The sequence below is a fragment of the Cupressus sempervirens genome, chromosome 2, assembly GCF_028749045.1.
Source record: "Cupressus sempervirens isolate cs-2001-9-10 chromosome 2, ASM2874904v1, whole genome shotgun sequence".
NCBI classification, from domain to species: domain Eukaryota; kingdom Viridiplantae; phylum Streptophyta; class Pinopsida; order Cupressales; family Cupressaceae; genus Cupressus; species Cupressus sempervirens.
Genome location: NC_143119.1, coordinates 318,804,777 through 318,826,858, shown reverse-complemented (window position 1 = coordinate 318,826,858; position 22,082 = coordinate 318,804,777). Strand labels below are relative to the sequence as shown.

The 22,082-nt window shown below is 36.2% G+C and overlaps 1 protein-coding gene across 4 annotated transcripts in view; it reads left to right on the top strand.

The window, feature by feature from the left end:
- LOC149572385 (protein IQ-DOMAIN 5-like) overlaps positions 1-15,735 on the top strand; it is a 90,932-nt gene extending 75,197 nt beyond the window's left edge. For all 4 annotated transcript variants that reach the window (XM_089813563.1, XM_089813564.1, XM_089813561.1 and 1 more), the window contains exons 4-6: positions 14,210-14,431; positions 14,602-14,715; positions 14,872-15,735. In XM_089813563.1, coding sequence (XP_089669689.1) covers positions 14,210-14,431; positions 14,602-14,715; positions 14,872-15,354 — 819 coding nt within the window. In that variant the 3' untranslated portion in view covers positions 15,355-15,735. The remainder of the gene's footprint in view (positions 1-14,209; positions 14,432-14,601; positions 14,716-14,871) is intronic.
- Positions 15,736-22,082: the final 6,347 nt, after the last annotated feature.

Here is a 22,082-nt window from a genome sequence, read left to right as displayed (position 1 = left end):
AAAACTCACTTCCCTATTTTCTTAACATTCTATTCCTCTACTATTAATCCTACTTTAACTCCTTTCTTTTCCTCTTCTTTTTTCTTTCAAATAAACACTCCTCCCTTCTATATCTTGATTTGAAGGAGTCAAATCTCTATATTACACATCTCTTGACTTTTCATTAGATTAAGCTAATATATATATATCTTATTTTATGTTTCTTATCTTTTATTATTAAATCCTATTTAGAAAGGTAACACAGTTTATACAATATTGTCTCTTGTATTGAATTTTATTTATTCAATCATTGTAATTTTATTGTTATTTAATTATTTCAAATATTATTTTTTGATAACAGATCATGTATGTTACTATTTATATCATAATAATAATAATTTATTATCATTTATTATTTTTAATAATTTAATATATGATTTAATTATCATTATTTATTTACTATATTATATTGTCTAATAATGATTAAGATTCTATCTTAAAATGGGGACGTGACAGGGGTAGCTAGGAGAACCACATTGCCTCCAAAGACTAATATGGAGATTAGAGCCCAATCCAAGTAACAATCATCACTTGAAGTGAGTAATCCCAAAGCAACCCCTCAAGCTCGTTAATGTTTATGCTAAACAAGGTAGGAGAGAGTGAAGCCCTACTTCACTGCAATGGCATTTAGGATAGGGTCCGAGAAACCCTACGGGCTCTTGAATCTACCCACCACGCTCTCATATAATTTGGGGATGGTTGTCTGTAGAATCTCTAAAATCCCAATGTCTCTAAGTTTTTGGAAAAGAGCTGCCTTATGGACATAATCAAAGGCTTTGTGAAAGGCCACAAAGCAACAATATACTTTCATAGAGCGGTGCCGAACCTCCTCAATAATACCCTACAAAGTTTAAATGTGGTACATGGTCTGAACGTCTATTCAGAAACCAACTTGCCCCCTCACACAATAGTGACACCAATCAAGCTACTTGGGAAGAATAGTGTGTAGCACAGTGGTGTAAAGTTTGGCGAAAGTGTGCCCAACCATTATGTTCTTGTAGCCGGGTTCTAAAGCCGACCTAGTCTTTTAGATTGGATGGATGATATGCTCGGATCAAAAAGAAGCAAAACCGATACACATCATCCTGTTAAAGAGCACTGTGAGGAAATAACCTAGAACTGTGATACCAAGCTTGATGAATTCCTCTTGGAACCCTTTTCTAATTTTCCGCCCTACTATTGGTCATGGATATGATTGCCTCTTTGATGTTGGGGAAGGTAAAGAAATGGCAACTAGGTGGAGGGGTGAGGTGGAGGGGGCTGGTTGAGGATGTCGTGAAGAGTCGAGGTGTGCAAGACCAGTGAGCTATGATCTAGGGGGGAAGAGAGGGGGGTGGCGAGGGAAAAGGGTGTGCTATTTGGGTGACCATAAGAGAAAGGTGCAAAGGGATCTACACTGTGACGTGAAGAAAAACCACTTCTTATGGTGAAGAAAGCAATAGTAAGAGAGATTCAACTGGGTGAACGAGGAGGAATAGGTGAAGAAGGTAGAGCAAACTATCGAACCATTGGTTCATAGGGCAGGCGCTCTTGCGTTTGGGGTTGTGGGATAAAGAGGTGGTGCGATGGGTGAAGAGGAGGAAGGCAAACTCCCAAAATGCATCGACGATGTAGTCAAACATGGTGGAGGTGCACTTGATATGGATGAAGGGATGCTTGGGGAGGAGTCGTCTTAGGTGAAGGGAAAAGAGGTCTTGATCGCCATCAACAAAGGAAAAGAAGCTGCGGGTAGGGGGTGGCTCTAGGGGGAGTAGGGAGGCAAGGATTTGATAGTGTAAGGATGAGGAGGGCATGATCAACAAGAGGGAGGCGGGAGATGATGAATCAAGTAATCGAGGGAATGAAGGAGGCACAAGAGAGGGCATAGTGCACAACACTTGCCTCCTTCTACAACGAGGCCAACAAATGAATAAGTCAGGAAAGAAGAAGAACCCATTCAAAATCACCAAGTTTGAAGACATGTATGATTGGAGTAAATAACAACAATATCTTGTAAGGGGTCCACCACTATCCTTCAAAAACTACTGCAAGCCTGGGGTGTCCAGATTCGACTCAAATATACAAACTAAATCTATCACCTGCTCGTAGAGCAATGTTTGGTGTTCTCTAGTCTGTGCATTGAAGTCCCCCAAAATGATAATGACCCTCATGACCAAAAATTTGGCAATGCAATCATATAAGTCCTCATAGGGGTCACCCTCCTTCATACTGTATATAGCATAGGACAAGGAGGTTGACAAAAAGTAACAAACTCCAATGAAGATGTCCTTAGAATGTGTATCCATGTAGTTGATATGGATCCACATAAATTTGGACGAGTTGATAGAGTAAATCACATAAGTTGTGCCAAGGAGGTAGTCCCTTATCAAACAAGAAACCCCTTCATAACCCTTGACCCCACTTGAAATCCTGACCTTGTCCCTAAAAGAAGGCAACTAATAGAATCTAGTGACACTTGGTAGAGAACGAACGGGGCTCTCGTCAGTCTTGGTAACCAAACGGATGTTTGCAAAACCTATAACATCCCCAAAAAGGCTTGACAAAGACCATAAGGTACCATTATCATTCCAATAGTTGACATGCAGGGAGTTGTTCAGGGGCATCTTAGGCTAATTTGCCTCCATGATCATCATTTGGGCTTGGAATTTGACCTCGATTCCCATCCCAGGGGGGAGGAATCCCGAATAGCATCCTTAAGGTTCTTGCTAACAACCCACTACTCATTATGCCTAGCCTCAAGAACAAGGCTCCAGGAGTGCTTCAGCTCTGCCACTTTCCATTTAGTGAGGTCCTCATCAAAACAAATCTTAGTGGGAAGAGGGAAGAGCTTCCTTCTCTCCCTGAGAACCCAAAGATGGTCCACTAATGAAAGGAATCTGAGAAAAAGGGTGTCATCATGACCAACCCAAGCGCGATGGCTGTGATACCCAACTGATCGCTGAGGAAGGTGTAGCCCACCAAGAGAGGATCGACAGAGGAAGGCCTTAGACTCTCAAATTGGGCTCACAAGCTCGTTTAACACGTTCATCCGCTAATCTATCCTATCCAACTCCACCCTAGGGAGGGGTTGCAGATGGAGGCCCAAGACTTGAGTTGCTGGACTTTATCCGACAAAAGAGAGGTTTGTTTGTTGTCTACTTCCGCCTTCTTGTCCTTAATCTCACAAATTTCTAAAACTTGCTCTTTGTTGGAATCCACTTGTTTTTTGAGGTCTGTTGTTTTGGAGGATGTACTAGACAAAACTGTAGAAAAATTCTTATTCTGCAAGGTGTTGTTATCAATGAGCTGTTCTAGACTTGCTAATACCTTAGAAAGAGTATGAATAGTATCCCATAAGCAATAATTCTCTACTTCCATCTTGGACATATGATCGATCAACCATTGGCAAGTAACGTGTGTGGGTGGTGATTGAGACTCCATAGAAGACAACTACATACTGAGATTGTCAGGGTAGCCCAACCTATGGACTTAGCAAAGAAGGTTGAGTAGGCAAGGCAGAAACAAAGAGAAAGCCAAAAGGGAGGTCTAAGGAAGGAGCCTTAAGTACACAGTCTCCTTGTAGACAAAGTAAATCTCATTGTTTCAAGATAGTCTCAACCATATAGAAAAAATAATCTCTATAGAAAAAAATATGTCACATAGTCCAAACCCAACCAGAGGTAATCACAACAAGCACACCTATTAGAAACCTTTGCTTCTTTTTTCAACTCACTGAAACTTTTATTGCTACTGAGACAACCACACCTAGACAAAGCAATGACATGCATGGGGATACTGCACACAATCAGCGGGAGCCAAGAAGAAGCACGCCCAAGAAACCAAAAGGACTGGTGACAAATATGACAACCTCCAAACTTAGGCATAGCACCATGCACGTAGAATGATCACCAAGTGAGCACAAAAAGAGGATAACTGAGACAACAATGCCAAGGAAGTCGGCCACAAAAGAGAAAAAGAACAAACAAGCCAACATAGAGCGTCAATAGGAAAAGGTAGAGTGACGAGCCACATGGGAACAAGCCACATAGAGATGCCAACACAAAATGAACTCCAACGGACAAATGGACAAATACCAAAGAACACCTAGCAAAGATTTGATAGGAAAGTAACAAAAAATCAATAGAGTGTCAAGAGCACAGAGTAGCAATAGGCAGTGATGACTACAACCATAAAGTCAACCTAGCGGTAGAACAAGGGAACACAGGCCCATCACCATGCGTGCATAAAGATCGCGCAAGTAGTAATGGACATGGTCAATGCGAAAATCTCGCAAGCAGTAGTAGACATGGTCATTGGTCGAGATTTAGTCGTGATAGGTTAGTCACGGGAGGTGAAGAAATCATAAGAAGATAACTGAAATGTTTTTCTATTACAGCAATCCAATTTGTTGGGTTATCTTCCAATGCAACACTACTATTTTTTGCAAATTGTACATTGTTAAATCAACTTATAATTATTTGTGTAGCAATTATGTGTCTATATTGCTTATAAAGTAATGAACATCTCCTCCCTAGTGAATCTCCAAGTACCTAAAACAAGGGAAAATTATCTATCATAGTGTTCATCAGTTTTAGGAGTTCTCCAACCATAAGTTGCCAACATATGCCGAGAAACATCAAAATTCTTTAAAGCTGTAGCAATCATAGTGTCATTAAACTTCAATTGACTAATCAAATAATGAGGGCCCTATGAAAAATTATTACTATACAAATTTTCTGGTTTGTAATCAGCACTATGATAAGAGGTTGATTCAACATTACTCATTGATTGATGAGTTTCAACTTGTGTGCCACCAATTTTGCATACATCAACATCAAAAGAAGTGCTATTATGTACCTCATAGGATGCCTCAAAAGACATTGTAGAAACTGGCAATGTCTATGCACACGTCTTCGATGGTAGCTGCATGTTCATCCAAAACCTGGTCCTGGGACTTATTGCCATTTGATTTTTCTGATTTTATTTTCTAGGTGTAATTTGCAAAATCAGATTGTTGTGGCCTGAATCTGCATCACATAATTTATTTCTAACACCTTGATTGAGTTTTCTATGAGTTGATATTCCTGATGTCTCTATCTATTTTTAGTTCTCTTGGAACCCTCAAACCCGTTCAGGGTTTGTGTGACAAAGGTGATGCAAGATAAATGCACTATGGATTCTCACAAAGATCCTTGCCAAGGCTCGACAGTGGGAAGTACTCTAGAAATAACTATGGAGCACTTTGCACCAGTGGCAGATTCAAATAGGGAACTCTATACATCCATCTTTTACACAGAATGGCTGCTATCGAATGAGGAGACTGAACATTATGATTGTTGTCATAAAAATCAGAGCAGTTATCAGTGCTGATAACAACTTCTTGGGCATTGTTAATGTCCACTTCCTCTTCAAATTTCACCCTCATTATCACTAGATACAATTTGACTATCATTTTGCGATCCATCTCTTCTTGCAAATAGATCACGGGCTATCGTATGATATTGTATCTTCACCAAACCAATCTTTTTACATATCCTTGGATGAAAGTCTATGAAATAATGAAAAGATAAATCTTTCTTAACATACTGAGGGACGGTATTATATGTTAGTTTTCTTAGGATCTGCTTCAAATGTACTATGCACTGCCATAATATTTGGTATGTGTGTTCCAAATGCAACATCCTCTTAGATTTATATATAGAGAATAAGGCATGAATATAAATGTCCCTTCATAAGACATTTCTATTCATTAATAAGATAATTAATATAATAACAAATTTAATCATATATATAAATGTTTCTTATATAATAGTAACCTTATATCTCAAACATAAAGAACACAAATAATAGGTTTATTTGACTAAAGCTATCAAACATCAACGCTCCCTCTTAGCTTAGAAGGATAACCACATAAGAATAAATATTACTTCAATGTAATATTACCAATAACAATTTTAAGGATATCTCAGAAGATTTCCACTATTTGATATCGCATTCGATATCATGAGTATTGGTCTTTTAGAATATCAACACATGATATTCACCAAGTACTCAAATTAAAGTTTGATATCACATCTGAAATCAAGAGTATTGGCCTCCCACAATATCAATGATATTGACCAAATACTCAAAATAAGGTTTGATATCACATCTGATATCAAGAGTGTTGGCCTCCCAGAATATTAATGATATTCACCGAATACTCTTTGAGTAATGCCTTCCAGAATGTTGAGATGCAAGACATTCACCATATATTCAATTTGTTTGACCTTATAATACAAGTTATTGTAAGAATCGTCACCTTGCAGTAACTTCTGCAAATATAAGTGACATCATTTGGAAGTCATCACTTCCTCATGATGTACATAGGGGGTAGGCCCATTGAAGTCGAAACTCCCTTTGATTCCGATATGATCAAGATCTTCAAAGATCAACTAATACTTATCCTCTATCTGCTCCTTCAGACAAATGTGTCAGATGTCAGACTCCCTCTAAACATTAATCTTCTGAGCTCCTTTATCTTAGAAGTGTAAGACTCCCTCTTAATCCAATATTAATTCTTGTTTTCCTTTGTACGTGTGGTCCTATGTCTGTTCACTTTTATCAGTTATCTTTGTTTGCGTGTGGGGTCTGCTTATCAGCTACTCCCTCCAGTTGGCGCTTTCCTTATTTGTTTGGTTCAAAATACATGTCCCTGCATTCGCCGCTCACGTGTCCTGCAACCAATGCTTCACTATCTTTTCCTTAACCGATCATCTAATAAATCACCAAGGTGGACTTATGAGCATGCGGGTCGTGTTCATGCATGGTCAATATCACCCAAGACCATACGACAGTGAGTGCAGTCTATCCGTAGCGTACTAGCACTATCGGAAAGTCTATCACCAACCAACTCTTTTGATGTCCCTGATACCTTTGTATGCGAGTGTGCGTGGATGCCACATAAACGGTGTGTGGCCTACAAATTCCTTAGATTTGTCCTGTTCTTTGATTATTCTTGCACTCCCCATGAATTATGTCAACCATCCATTGTTCGCTGGTTTATACATTTTCTTGACTCCTTATCGCTTTGTCGTTACCATTGCTTCTGTTCTTATTTATGTGCATGAAATTAGGCTTCACATTGGTTTATTAAGACCTTATTTATTTATAATTTCTTATCCGTTGCTTCTCACTTCTAATAGGTCCGATCATTTTTTACCATGAGATATTCCTGGACAATTTTTTGGCATTTATTTTGTTTGCTTTGATCTATTCGCCCAGGTCTCTTTTAATCTCATTCTTTCCTGCATTTGTACTCTGCGTCAATTGTGGTGACAGGGTAGTCTCTCCTTTGAATATTTTTCATATAGATTAAGATCTCATATTTAACATTATGTACAATGGATTCCAAGTTTGATTATAATATGGTTGGGGGTCCCGATTTCCACTCAGTCTTGTGTCATATCATTATTTCACTACCTGAACCAAGAGTAGGGGATCTCTTGCCTTCTATGTGGCAATTTTTCATCGGCATTCTCTATTAACTTCACACTTTCGCCTGCAATTGATATTTCTGTCAATTTAGATCCATGTAAGGTATCCTTTAATTAATCCCTCTGCTTTCCATTGCCTATGTTCTCTGCGATTTGACCGTTGCTTTTATTTCATGTGGGGCCTGCAGTCCTCTCACTGCAGTTGATTCATCAGGTTTACCCTATGTGCTTCGTATTTTTCCTTTGCAAGGCTTTTACTTAATCATTTATTATCATCGATTCAGATCATACAACATAGGTTACATTTTAAAGATGGTTTCCGAGTTTCCTTATCCAAATAGGTCTGCTGTTTCTGTTGTCAAGTACAAAATACGACCAGGTTTATCCATGGTACCTGTCCCTTGAATGTTTGTATTTTTCATTGCTCCAAAAAACTGATGTTCGGTGACATTAATAGTCCATTTCAGTATAAATTTATCCTTTCAAACTCTAGATTTTATCTCATTTGAGATCTAAATTTCTGTAGTAATAAATATTTTAGTTTATAATTCCTCTTTATACTTTTATCACTTTGATACATTTGCAGTTGGCTCTGATACCATGTTAGTTTTCTTAGAATCTGCTGCAAATATATTAAGAACTGCCATAATATTTGGTATGTGTGTTCCAAATGCAACATCCTTTTAGATTTTTATGTAGAGAATAGGCCATGAATAGACATGTCCTTTCATAGGATTTGTCTATTCATTAATCAGATAATTAATATAATAACAAATTTAATCATATATATATATATATATATATATATGTATATATGTATATATATATGTATATATGTATATATGTATATATATATGTATATATGTATATATATATATATATATATATATATGTATATATATGTATGTATGTATGTATGTAGGTATGTACGTATAAATCTCATATTACAGTAACCTTATATCTCAAATATAAAGAAAACATGATAGGTTTATCTGACTAAAGCTATCAAACATCAACATTATATTCCTCAAACATGTTAAATTATTTATTCCCTTCTTTCACTCATCATATCCCATGGTGACCAATCTACTGTAGCTACATATGAAACCTCTACCCTGCATGGCAAGAAACCACTCTGATACCAGTGTGATGAGCCCTGCTGGTTCAACTTCTACCCAATTTGAAACTGACTGTGCTTTGGTATTTTTGAAAGGTATTTTTATATTTTTTGTTTCTTTTGATGTATATATATTTTTTAATTTTGAGGATAATTGACAATAAAAACTATGCTTGCATAAATAATCTGAAACTAACTTGCAATTTATAAGCAGGAACTGCTTTCTTACTGTTTGATAGATATGTACAATGCAAGGAATCGCATTACTGAATTCTGAAAATTAAATTGCAACTAAAAGGAAAACATGGAAACAATCCCACCACCTTGTAACTGATAAGTAATATCCTCAGAATGTGTGCAACCACCTATATATAGCTGGACTTCCAAATCTGGGCAAGTATTGAACACAAACCCTAGGTGTTTTGGCCTAGAAACCCCACACCATGATATTGGGAGAGCGACTGGAACTGTATGTCCTGCAAAACAATGATTGTCTTCTGCTAAAAATGGCCCAATTCAATTGCTTTAAGGTGGCCATGGAGGTTCTCTGCTCTCACACTCTTATTTAGCACTCAAATTTCCTGTAACTTCACATATTATGCATATATATGACTCCTGAATGAAGTCATCTTTGATTTGTAGACTCTAATGGATCTTTAACCACCTCAGAATGTAGATAGCATGAAGAAATTCATGTTCTCCAAAGTTTGGTTTGCTAAAACCCTTGCACAAATACCAAAGACATCAAAAAAACAAAATCAAATAATCATCAAGTATGAAGTCAATTTGTTTTTAGGAGGTTTTTTATACTTTTCTCACCCATGGTTGATCTCATGAAGTGGTTTTAATTTGCTTTTGAAATGAATTTAGGTTTTTATTGAAAACTTTATTATATAACTCCAAAGTGGGAGCTCATTTCTATGCAACATAAAATGTACTTTAAGGTCATTTAAATATGCTTTTGTCGTTGATCTTATATTATATCATTAATGACGCATACTTTTCCCATTAATATAATGGCCCACAACAACATTTTATAAGTTAAATAATAACATTCTAATGTAATCATTAACAAATAATATCATTGAATGCCATTATAATTATAATAACTCCCTGATTACCCTGATTACTCATTATCTCTTTGTTCCGTTTGCACCTGTAGGTCAACCATTGTTTCCACTGTGCAATCAACTGCCCAAGCATTGACTTACTATAAAGAGTAAGCCATTAATCTATGCCCAAAAGCACTGCCAAAGGAAAATCCAGAACCTAGAAAATTATTGGAGTGGAGTGATGCCACTGGCAGTCAAAGTAACTGCTTCTGAAGACCACCTATCCATATAAATTAGCCTACAAGGGTTGAGGAAATAGGCCAAACCAATCATAAACCATATCATCACAAAAAGGGGACATCATAGAAAATACATCTTTATTTATGTGAAGTCCTTACATAGAAGTAGACCAGGGATTAGACTACTTTCCCTAACTATGAGAAACCTATTAGAAGACCTGATAGTTGTTTAATATATTACAACTGTTAACAACTACTAGAATTTGACTTCTAGGAACTATTTCAGTCAATTAATGCCTACAATAATATTTTGTATGCAAAAGGTGTAAATCACACTCTGCGCTATCTAATCACATTATGGCATATTTCCAAGCAAGCTCTTGGCTTCTAGGAACTGATACTAAGCCACATGTGGAGCCCAATGCCATTGTATCTAATCTATGAAATGTTTAAAAACCAAAGACAAAACATTTAAATAAAATAAACTATTTGAATATAAAAAATAAAATGAAATTTATATGTAAATCTTGCATTACAAATGTAATGTAATTGAATAACAATGCCACATGCCATCACTCAAAGTGTAAAAGCTTTTGTATGAGAGAAAAAAACAGTGATGATATTAAAACCTATGCAGAAAGTGGCAATCAAATTTTCAAAAATTGAGCACGTTGCAGGTAATTCACACTCCTTGCTACCTAATCACATTATGGCATATTGCAAGCAAGCTCTTGGCTTCTAGGAACTGATACTAAGCCACATGTGGAACCCAATGCCATTGTATCTAATCTGTGAAATGTTAAAAAACCAAAGACAAAACTTTTAAATAAAAGAAACTATTTGAATATGAAAAATAAAATGAAATTTATATCTAAATCTTGCATTACAATGCTGCACGCCATCATTCACAGTGTAAAAGCTTTTGTTTGAGAGAAAAAAACAGTGATTATATTAAAAACTATGCAGAAAGTGGCAATCAAATTTTCAAGAATTGAACATGTTGCAGGTAAATTGTAAATAATGCTATGCTTGGAAAGATCAAATGAACATGCTAAAAGTAACTCAAATAGATGAAAAAAGAATATAACTAGGAAATTGAAATTCCTCAAATTTTCCCTTCAATTCCACAAAAAATCCTTTCAAATTGCTTTTAAAGATGCACAATTGTTATGTGAGGATTACATATGGCATGTTGGGTTATTGTTAAATAACAAAAAAAAACAGTGTTTAAAACATGTCTAAACCATTTGTAGGTGTCATAATTATGTCCCTGTGGGTTTCTTTGTTGGACTTGTCGAAACTTAGCAATTACGACTTTTTACTAAGATTCACTGAAAAGTTAAATCAATCCCATCTGTCCTGTGAGTTTACAATGTGAGTACTCCTTTTGGGATTAAGCCTAAAAGTACTCAGTGAGTTTTCCTACTATGCTTTCAACCTCCAGATTATTCTATTGTATAAATTAGGGAGAATTCATAATACATGCTTGGCCAAGCATAATCAAGTTTTCTTATAAGGTGAAACATATTACTTAGCAGGAGATGATGAAGTTAAAGCATTTTCCTAAAATACTTGTATGGGGAGTGTGTATGTGGGATAAGCAACTCTCAAAAACCACCCTAAAAAGGGTTATGTAAATTTACTGATGCTCCTGTACAACAGTTTGAAAATACACAGCAATATTTCCTGCCCTCGCAATGCCAAATTCTCCTTGAAACTGCTTCAGAAGATCTGCATCTTCAACTTGACTTCAAGAACCTTGAGTGCAGTATAGCTGATTGAACCAAATCTTATGAAATCATCACTATTAAATCTAGAAGAGCAATTAGGTCACGTTGAAGCAATAATTAGCAATTGTTAGTTATGGTAAAATGGATGTAAGATCTAATTAAGATGGTCCTTGATAAACCAAAAAGTAATCTGAATGAGAAGACTTAACTCTATCTCACAATAGAAACTAGCTATGTTCCCCCATGTTTCTAGTATGGGGATGGTAGGGGACGATGGAATGGGTTTCTGGGACGGCAAATTTTTTTGGCGATTTGGGGGACGGCAAATGGGGACGGCTATATATATAGGAAAATTTTAAACTATACATTGAAATTTGCAAATATACATGTCATTCATATGAAACTAAGCACAAAGCATGTCATTTAAACACTATAGAACCATAACATACAACATTGGAATGCCATCTAGGAAATAATATCCGATTTTAGTACTCAATTGTCAAAATGCATATCAATATCATAATGATAAACATGATAAATTTGAAAATCTAAATCTAAATATACCTAAAGCTATACGCCCAAAGGCTAGAGGGCTGCTATAAAGTAATAAGTATCAATGTATCATAAGCACGTTGACGTTCAACATAAAAAAACATAACATAGAAAAATGAAGCAGACTGCTGCTCCTACTCTGCCTCTACAGGATTTGGAGGGGTGGGGCCCACCTCAGTGACCTAGTAAGGAGCCTTAAAAAAATTTTAATATTCACTTTTTAATTTTTTCGCATTAAATTTTTTTTTTTTGAAATTTTAAAAAATTGGGGACAGCTGGCCGTACCTGGTACGGTTGGGGGATGTCTAGGCGTCTTCTTTCTGTACTGGGGACAGGCAGCCATCCCCCTTTTTTCCCCAGCCGTCGTCAAGTTTCGGGAACATCCCTTGGTAATTTGCCTTTTTTGGGGACGGCTGGGGGATGTCCCATACCCGTCCCCCCGTCCCGGGGACGTCCCTGTTTCCAAAACTCCCAGTTTTAGGCCGGGTATGCGTCCCCGAGGAACATAGGAAACTAGTTATCTGCTGGTGTCTCTTGCTGTTCTGCTGTGATGGATCTTGAGAGTACATTTGACATTTTGGATATGAAACATGTTTTGACTGGGTCTCCATCTTGATTCCTTTGGAATCTTGCCAATCCAAGTCTCTAATCATGAAAGCATTTTGTATGAGAGCAATGCCTAATTTGTAGTTTTTAGTTTCTCAATAGACCTTCACAGATAAGTTTTACATGATATATTATGAGAGATTACATGTTGCTCCAAGCATTCTGCAGTTGTACTCACTCCACCAACCTTCAAGACAGGTTCGTTTGTTCAAGCGCATCTCTAAATCTAAATCTTGTAATAGTGAGTAAAGTTTCGTAGATTTGAACTTTGAATTTATTGACTTATATTTTGGATAAGTTCTTTGTGATCGTAATCTCATCATTCTGAAATAGGGGCTTCATATTTATGTCATGTTTTGAAAGAAATATTAGGCTAGCAGGGGGCACCTTTAACGTGGGTGGGCAGATAAAAGTGAATAATTTTCCTAGAATATTATCAAGGATACAGTAAAAGAGAGAAAATTTATGGTTAAACTAGTTTCCTTAATCAAAATATTGGTTTCCACCGAGTGACCTGCTTTGAAGGCAGGGTTGTGCAGCTGCATTAGCAAAGAATCCAGGATGTTTTAGGTTTCTGCTGGAGTTAATACCTTCCACGTCATGCTAGATGTGCTGTCCATGTTGAAGGAAAGCTTGGCAATGACTATCGATAGGATGAAGCAGCCAGCAGACTGGCAGAAGTTTGAAAAATTTGGAATAGGGAATGTAGTTTTTGCTCATCTCCGATGATAAATTATTCAAGCTTGATGTGAGACAGCAAGCAAGCTAGTATATGCTCTTAAATATTAGAGTCTGGACATAATAGAACTTGAATATGATATTCAATGTCTCAGATCTCAAGGAAAAGGTTGCTATGTATGCATTGTTTAAATCAGGGCTCTGTGAGTATTGAAGGAGATAAAATGATTCCAGAATTCCTTGTTGGGAGGAACAAAAAAGACTACTGATATAGGTCAAGTCAGGACTTTTAAGGCTAGCGATTTTTCAGCCTGCTTTTATTGTTCAAGGCTGAATTTTTTCATGCATTAATATTTTTTGGTCCTGTATTTTGATAGAACCACATATCATTTTTAATGCATATTTTCACTAGCTATTTGAGGATGAAAGTATAATTTAAATTTCTGTCTGCTGTGATTTTTGATGCCAGATGTATATGGCCGTTTAACAATGCTATTACTGCATCCTGCAAGGTTCTTAGTTTTCTTGGGAAGTGCTATTACTATGAATGTAAATCCCAACTTTACAAGGCCTAAGTAGCATTCACAACTTTTTTTTTCTGATATTTTATTTGAGATTGTATGCATTCATGTTGACTGGAACTTCAGTAAAAAATTTTAAAATGTCAATTTACCTTATCTGTTGTTCTTGTAATGTATCTTTTATGCAACTAGTGCAATGAGTGATCTTGATGAAATAACAGGCCAGGAAAGCTCTTCGTGCCTTGAAAGGGCTGGTGAGATTGCAGGCACTTGTTCGAGGGCAGGCAGTAAGGAAGCAGGCAGCCATGACAATGCGTTGTATGCAAGCCTTGGTAAGAGTTCAGGCTCAAGTTCGGGCTCGAAGAGCATGCATGGCAATGGAAAGTTGTCAGCAGAGACTTGATCATCAGTTCATACTGGATGAAGACATCAACAAATCTGAGGTAATCTCGATCCATCCAGCATGTTAGTAGTTCTCATGATTTGTGGGTCTCAAAGAGCATGCATACTTTTATTTCCACCATGATCTATAGCTTCTTTATCTAGCTGTAACTGGCATGTAGCTACACATGACAGTGTATGATTTGGTTGTCGGTCTATTTCTGCAATACAGGTAGGTTGGTGTGACAGTTTAGGCTCAGTGGAAGAAATTCAACAGAGGGCACGACAGAGGCAAGAGGCTGCTGCCAAACGTGAAAGAGCCATGTCATATGCATTCTCTCGTCAAGTAAGCTTGAAAAGTGACTTTGAAATAAACAGAAGACTCAGCATGGTTCTGATTACACTGTGCTATTTCACTTAATGTTCATATTTTTGTTCCAAAAAAAAACTAGTATTCCTTTAGAAATTCTGTCTAAAAGAACATTTCATATGGTGCTTGCAGTGGCGAGCAACCTCAAGACCTGTCTCTGAACAACAGATGGAAAATGAACCTGACAAAGCTAATTTGGGTTGGAAATGGCTAGAATTGTGGATGGCATCTCAGCCATGGGAGAGTCAAGTCCATAATCAAGGTAAGATGGATTGTTTGGAGAGCATTTGTTCAAATAGTCTGGATCAGTCTTTTGCTGGAACTCCAGCCCATCCCCATTCTAGGAGTCGCTCGTCTGGCAATGCAAAGGAATGTCCAATCACAGTTGATCCTCGGGCTAAGAGGAGGCTTTCTATGCCTAGCCCCGAAAAAGCAACCTCCAGCCAGAAAAATCATAAGCCACAGCATAAGATTAGTCAAAGTGTTGAAGGGAAAAAACCATTGAAAAAGTCAGGTCAGCAAAGCACAAAAACTGTGCAGGTTGGGCATAGAACCAATCACGTTGAACCAATCCGAGTTCTTGGAAATAATGTGAATAATGGGATCCCCAAATAAGCCAAGCAAAGAGTTCTTGGAAGAAAATATTCATACTAATGGCAAGATGGCGCTTCCTCATAGGGGTCCACTATGCTTTTCTGCATTTTTCAATATTCCACAGGTAAGCTAAAAAGAATTCATGTCTTTGGAGCCAGTCACAAAGCTGTATTTGAACTCAAGAAATCTGTGGGTATTATGCTGTCATAATTCATTATCCGGACAGTGAAAGAGTAAATATATAGGCCTGCTCAAGACCAGCATCTCCCATTATGAAATGCAAAATTAGATGGTTAAAATGACTTGATTGGTTAATACTAAATTTAGTATATTATCATCAGTAACATTGGTTTTGTTTGATTTTATAATTATTAAACATTGCCATTTAATTTCTCTCTGTCATACTCTATCTCTATATATTTTTCAAAGCCTACCTGATGGTGGAATTGTAGAGATCTGTAACTATTCCATGGTCCAAATTACACTTTTTAGGTTCCTTGCTTTTTTATCACTTGTAAGTTACAATTAGGGAAGTATTTTCTTCGTTTTTAAACTTGAAATCGAATAGAACTTAATGGCATTTTGAGTATAGCAACATCTAACATACACTGCCAAACTCGAAACATATATTAATTAATTTTATTTTGTTCTAATAATTTTTCGGAAAGATTAAGAGTTACCTTATTGGCCGCTTCATTCTGCTATTGTTATCTTCCCAAGAATGTACCTTATTACCATTATGAACAACACCTTCGACAACACAGAGATTTTAAAGTTTGTCTCAGCCAGGTGTTGCCTCACAAGCAGGTAGAAGACACAGGCCCAAATACTTTCAATACAAAACCAGATAAACAAATCATATAGCATGATCTGAAATATTGATAGGCTACAGGCCTATCTTGATTAATGAAAGCTTTTTTGTGATAAAATATGAGGATATGAGGTCCAGTCAACCCCCAAACCCACGCGGTATAAGAGGATGTGTCACACTAGTGTCATTGGTTATTTTAAAAAGTTTACCTACTCAAAAAAAGAAAAAAGAAAACAGAAAGAGAAAAAAAAAAATGTTGATGCTGAAAATCTTATGTTACTTCCATAAGCACTCCTATGTAGATTAATCTTTTTTTTGGGAACTGATATTAGTCTTAATTTATTTGAGAAAACCAAATCAATCATATGATAGACTTGCAAAGAATACCCAAACAAGTTTGTTAGTCTGAATTCTCATTGATATTTTAACAAGAAAAAAAGAAAAGACCAGTTCAAACATATGATGAATTTACAAAGAAGACCCAATCAAGTTTGTATAGTTAGAATTCCCATGATATATGAAAAAGAGATATTTAACATATTAAACAAAGTACAAATGAAAAATGCAACCCCATACATTCTTGATTTTCATTAGGAGTATCGTTCAAAAATAAGATTTAGATCAATGGGCCCTATGTCTACTAGTGAAGTTGAATGGTTCACAAAGATCCCACTAGGAATCAAGTCTTGCTGAGTGCAAGGCTCCGACATCATAAGCGATGAGGTCTTTGGATCGTGCCCCAAGTGATTTTGATAGCATTGATGCCCCTCAGTCCTTGGCTTTAAGCTGAAGAGGTTTCAAGCACGAGTGGACCCATATCAAGTCCCTAAAAAGTCTGTGTGGTGGTCTTTGTTGGTTGGTAGCTCGCAGGCTTTGCTGGGTCACCTCGCAAGTCTGAGCCCTCCATCAGAAAAAAAGAAGATGATTAGTAGCAACATTGCGAAAGAATTGTTAATACAAGTGATGCAAATGAAGCTATGTGTTCTACTTTAAATATTTCAATTTTATCTTAATACTTTTAAAAGTGAATTCATAAAACATCCAAACCACAAATTGATAAAATACCAATTGGAATAATTTAATCTTGTATTATAAAGTTGCTTTATCAATAAAAACAAATAAGTTAGTGTAATGTGGGAAAATGGGTTCACTAGTTTATGCATGCTAAACTAGGAACTAGACATATTTCTAAGTGTAATGTGGGAAAATGGGTTTACTATTTTATGCATGCTAAACTAGGAACTCGACTCATTTCCTTTGATAATGTTGAGGGTGGATCCACTAGTCTCAATCTCAAAGAAGATTGGGCACAAGATGAATCCAATCACTCCTTGATTGAGTTGAATATGACTAGGGAGATGTGCATTGAATGTGAGGATTAGGGTTAGAAGGCACAAAGTTGACAATGGATAGTGTAAACAAATGATTGTAGAATAAATATTTATAGATCCAACTTAGGTTTGGAAAGAGGATGTAGAGAGGAACTTGTCACATAAATATGAGAAAAAAACTAGTTGTTGATATTGTTCTAAGTGCCCTTTTCTTGCAAGGTGAATTTTTAAGCATCATAATGCATCTAGGAAATTGTGACCTTATATTTGCTTCCTACAAAATCATAGCCTATACTAAAAGGTTAGTGGCACCTTGACTTCCCTTTACCATGCCTATGGCACCCCAAATGACCTTGACTAGGTTTATGGTGCTCCCAGCACCATTCACCCTATGGCACTGCAAATGTCCTTGACTGACTCTATAGTCCTCAAATGCCCTTGACCACATGCTTTGTAATGAATCTTGGGGTGAATATATGTCTCTTTGTCCTATGGACTTTTCCATCTTCAATCTTTGTTGGGAGCTTGTAGCTAATCCTTAATCTATATACACAAGGAGAAAAGTGGTGTTTGGGATTTTATAGGGGTTTGCCTTGGTCAAACCTCGGGTCAAGACTCAATCCTACATTGATTTTGAATTGAAATGGAAATTTGAATTTAAATGTTTGAATGGAAATGCCAAATTAAAATGACTATACCTCCAATTGATCGTGCAATGTTCTTTGGATAAATCATCTATGTGTTGATGCAATAACATGATAAATTGAAAATGCCTTGATGTAGTTTGCTACTTCTTAAATCAGATCGTCTCTCTTGAAGTGTTGTGATGACGTGATATCTCGTGTTGTGATATGATTATAAAATAGATTAAAGAGGGATGTTTTATATAGTGATTTCAAAGTAAAATCATTATTTAATCGACTTAGAGTTTCTATATTCTTGCATTGGGAATTTTGGAATGAGCAAGCTCAATGTAACTTCCTACCAAAATTTTAGCCAAAAGGTGGAGGTCAACATTGCATTGAAAGACATTTACTTGGCTAAATTGACACTAAATTTTAAGGATGTTATTGGTTCATAGAAGAGAGAAAAAAGGATCATGAATTCCATGAGAAAGATAGTTGTATTATGCTAGTCAACTCATATAGAAATTTTTGAATAAGAATAACAAAAAAGGACATGATGTTCTTGCAACATTTGGATAACAATAACCAAACAAAACATTATGTTCATAAGGAAATTCTGCGACATTTGAATAAGGATAACCAAACAAAGCACATTCATAAAGAAACTCTAATTTATTTGAATAAACATAGCCAAACAAATCATGTTTGAGGAACGAGGAGGCCATATATATGCCCTTTTTAAGATGGAAACATAGGATTATGGTGATATCTCAAGGACAAGTGAAAAAGTTAAATACCTTCATCACCAAAGAGACATCCTTTAAGCAACAATATACATCTAATTTATGTTAAAGAGGGCATAGCTCTTTTAAGACAAGGAATAGATAGTAATTTTCTTTTTTATAAGTGAAAATGGATTCTTTTGAGGGATGCAAAGAGGAAAGGGAGAAACAATTTTTTCTCAAAGACATCTACCTCCAAGAGGAGATCTTTAACAAAGATACTGTTCTTAACTAAGAGAAGTAAATGAGATAAAAAATACACACCTTCCCTATTGCTACATTAGGGATTCTTGGTGAAGGATAACACACTTTTAGACCTAAGTAAGAGATTATTTATAATAGAGATATTCTTTCCAGAAAGGAACTTATTGTAGACAAGGATGTAAACCTTTTGGAAAAGAGAAAATCCTCCTGAGGAACAAACAATTATTTATGTTAGAAAGGATGTTGTGTTATAAAAGATACAACTCAACAAAGGGGAAGTGGATTTCTAGGAAGAATATAAGATCAAAACATTATTCTTACCCCACAAGGATGTAGACAACAACACAAAAGGTTATTATGTTCCTTACTATAAACTATAATGAGCTTCAATGGGAAGTGAATTTTGCCTAAAATTGTACTGCCATAAACGACAACAAGCCTCTTAAAGAAAAGCTACCAATCCACATAGTGCAAAGCAACTAAATAAAAACTTAAATGCTATTAAAAATGATCATGACAAAGATGCCACCCATTGTTACCTATTATTTGATTGACAACATAACAATCTATAGTTGAATTTTAGTATGCAAAGTTTGAGATTCATTAGTGGAGTGGTCATGGAGTTGATGATTTATACAAAAGCAAAAAATCTTAGGATCTTATCTATGTTACTTTCTTCTTTTCGACCAAGAGGTCAAACAAAATGCTATTGTGTTGGAGTAAAATGCTGGAAGTAAAAGAGAAAGATGCACTAGACAATGAGGGAGGAGATGTTGATAGAAGACTTTAGAAACCTAAACTGTCCTTGGACATGTTTATTTATATTTGGAAGGTTATATATTTATAATTTAAAAAAATGTTGATTGACACACCTAGAATGCAGTGCCCACCATTCTACATTTCATACAGGTGTTTTTAAAGGGGGATTAATTTTATTTGAAGTGCACCCCATTTTTCTAATAAGGAAAGTGCTTAAGGGAGGAAGGGGTGGGGCCACATACCCCTCTAATGTAAATAAATTTATTATTATTTAATTTTAATTAATAGTTATTAAAAGAAAGTTTATGTAATTTATGATGTTGCCTACTCTATATATTATTTAAATTGATAAATACATAAATTCATTTATATATAAAATGGTTATAATTAGTAGTTGGAATGGAGTGTTGAAGGAGTTAGGATTTGTTGTGAATGATAGTGACAACTATTGCAAGGATTGTTTTGCAGGCCGTTGAGGAGAAAAATAGGGTCAACGATTCCCATGGTGGTAGTCTCTTAGGTAGGCTTGGTAGATCTTGTAAAGAAAGGGGGATTTTTCTTCTAATAACGATCAATTGGGAGGTTGTCCAAATTTGAATGATAACAAAAACTAGTGGGGCTACTCCAAAATTGTGAGCACATTGAAGAATGGTTGTAATCTTCTAGACCCACTTTGAGGTCTCTCGTTGGCCATTAATATTTATCTATCTATCTATCTATCTAGAGAACAAGATGTGGTAGCCACAATATTTATACCTTCCTACCCAACAAGCTTTTGATAAAATCACCATTGTTGACAACATGGTTACTTTTGTAGTGATCAAGTCAAGTAAATGAGTGGGTTCAATCATCAATCTAAGAGAAATAACCTTTTTGATGAAATAGGGTGGGGGTTGGCCTACTTATTCTCACACCCATATGTAGATTGATGATAACTGGGGTAAGCACTTTTGTGTTCAAATTCTTCCTATGGCTTTTCTTGGTTCTCACTACCACTCTCGGGGAAAATAATTGAGTGTTTTTAACAAGTCATTCATGATGGGTGGGATCAAATTTATTATCAAGGCTTGGGTTCCAAATTTTAACCCTAAACAAATTTTCATTGAAGATGTACCCATTTGAATTAGATTGTACCTCCCTCACGAATATTGGAATGAAGAGATTTTAAAAACCTTGGGAAATAAGTTAGGGCCATAAATTAAAGTTGATTAGGCAATTGAAAAAGGAATTTTAGCATGTATACTTGAATCCATATATCCTAGAGGCATCATCTGCCCCTTTTTCGTGCCATAGAGATAATGACAAATGAAGGATATTGGTGGTAGCAGATCAAGGTGGAGGAGATAATGACAAATGGAGGATATTGGTGGTAGCATATCAAGGTGGAGGAGATAATTGAAAAATGTAGCAAATGTAAGGAGTAGGGGCACCAAGCTGAGGAATGGGTTGTGGCAAAAAAAAGGAAAGATATGGAGATTGATAAATCATAAGCAAGATTTGAAAAGTTAACAAAGAAGAAAGGTAAAGTGACAAAATTCTTAGTACCCATGAATGTTGAGGAGTCTCGAGCATGGGGTGAGCTAGTGTCACAAGGGACCAATATTCCCTTATTTGATCCACATCAAAATTATGGTAGTGGGAGGTTGAATGTAGAAGAGATTGACAAAAAAAAAAGGGAATGCAAATAGGGGAGGTTGAATGTAGAAGAGATTGACAAAAAAAAAAGGGAATGCAAATAGGAGTGGTTCAACTGAAGAAGATCATAAGGACATGAATTTGGAACATGGGAGAAGAGTTTTGTCTAAGCTTAGGGATGCGAAAATGTAGCCAAGGGCTCAAACAACTATCTTGGTTTCTCATGTTCAAACCCTGTAAGAAGGTGGGAGTGAAGGTTGTGCTTCTTCCATTCTTTTTTTCCTCCTGGAAGGCAACCAGACTTGGGAGGGCATCAAGATGGGGTTCTCTCTCAATCTCATCAATGATACCCTGACAGAGGAGAATATTTAGAAAGAAAATCATAGTGAATGACATGGTTGAACCAAGTGCATTGCAGAATGGAGTGCTTGTATCACCTTTCCTTGAGCATCCATCAGTGGGGTTAGGAGATAGCTTAGAAATAAATGAGATGTTCAAAGATATTTATATGTCTTGAGAATTGTGAATGCACATTTTGATATATTTGGATGATGTCTACATTGATCAATGCTAGCTTGTATAAAGTCATTATCCATGTCTA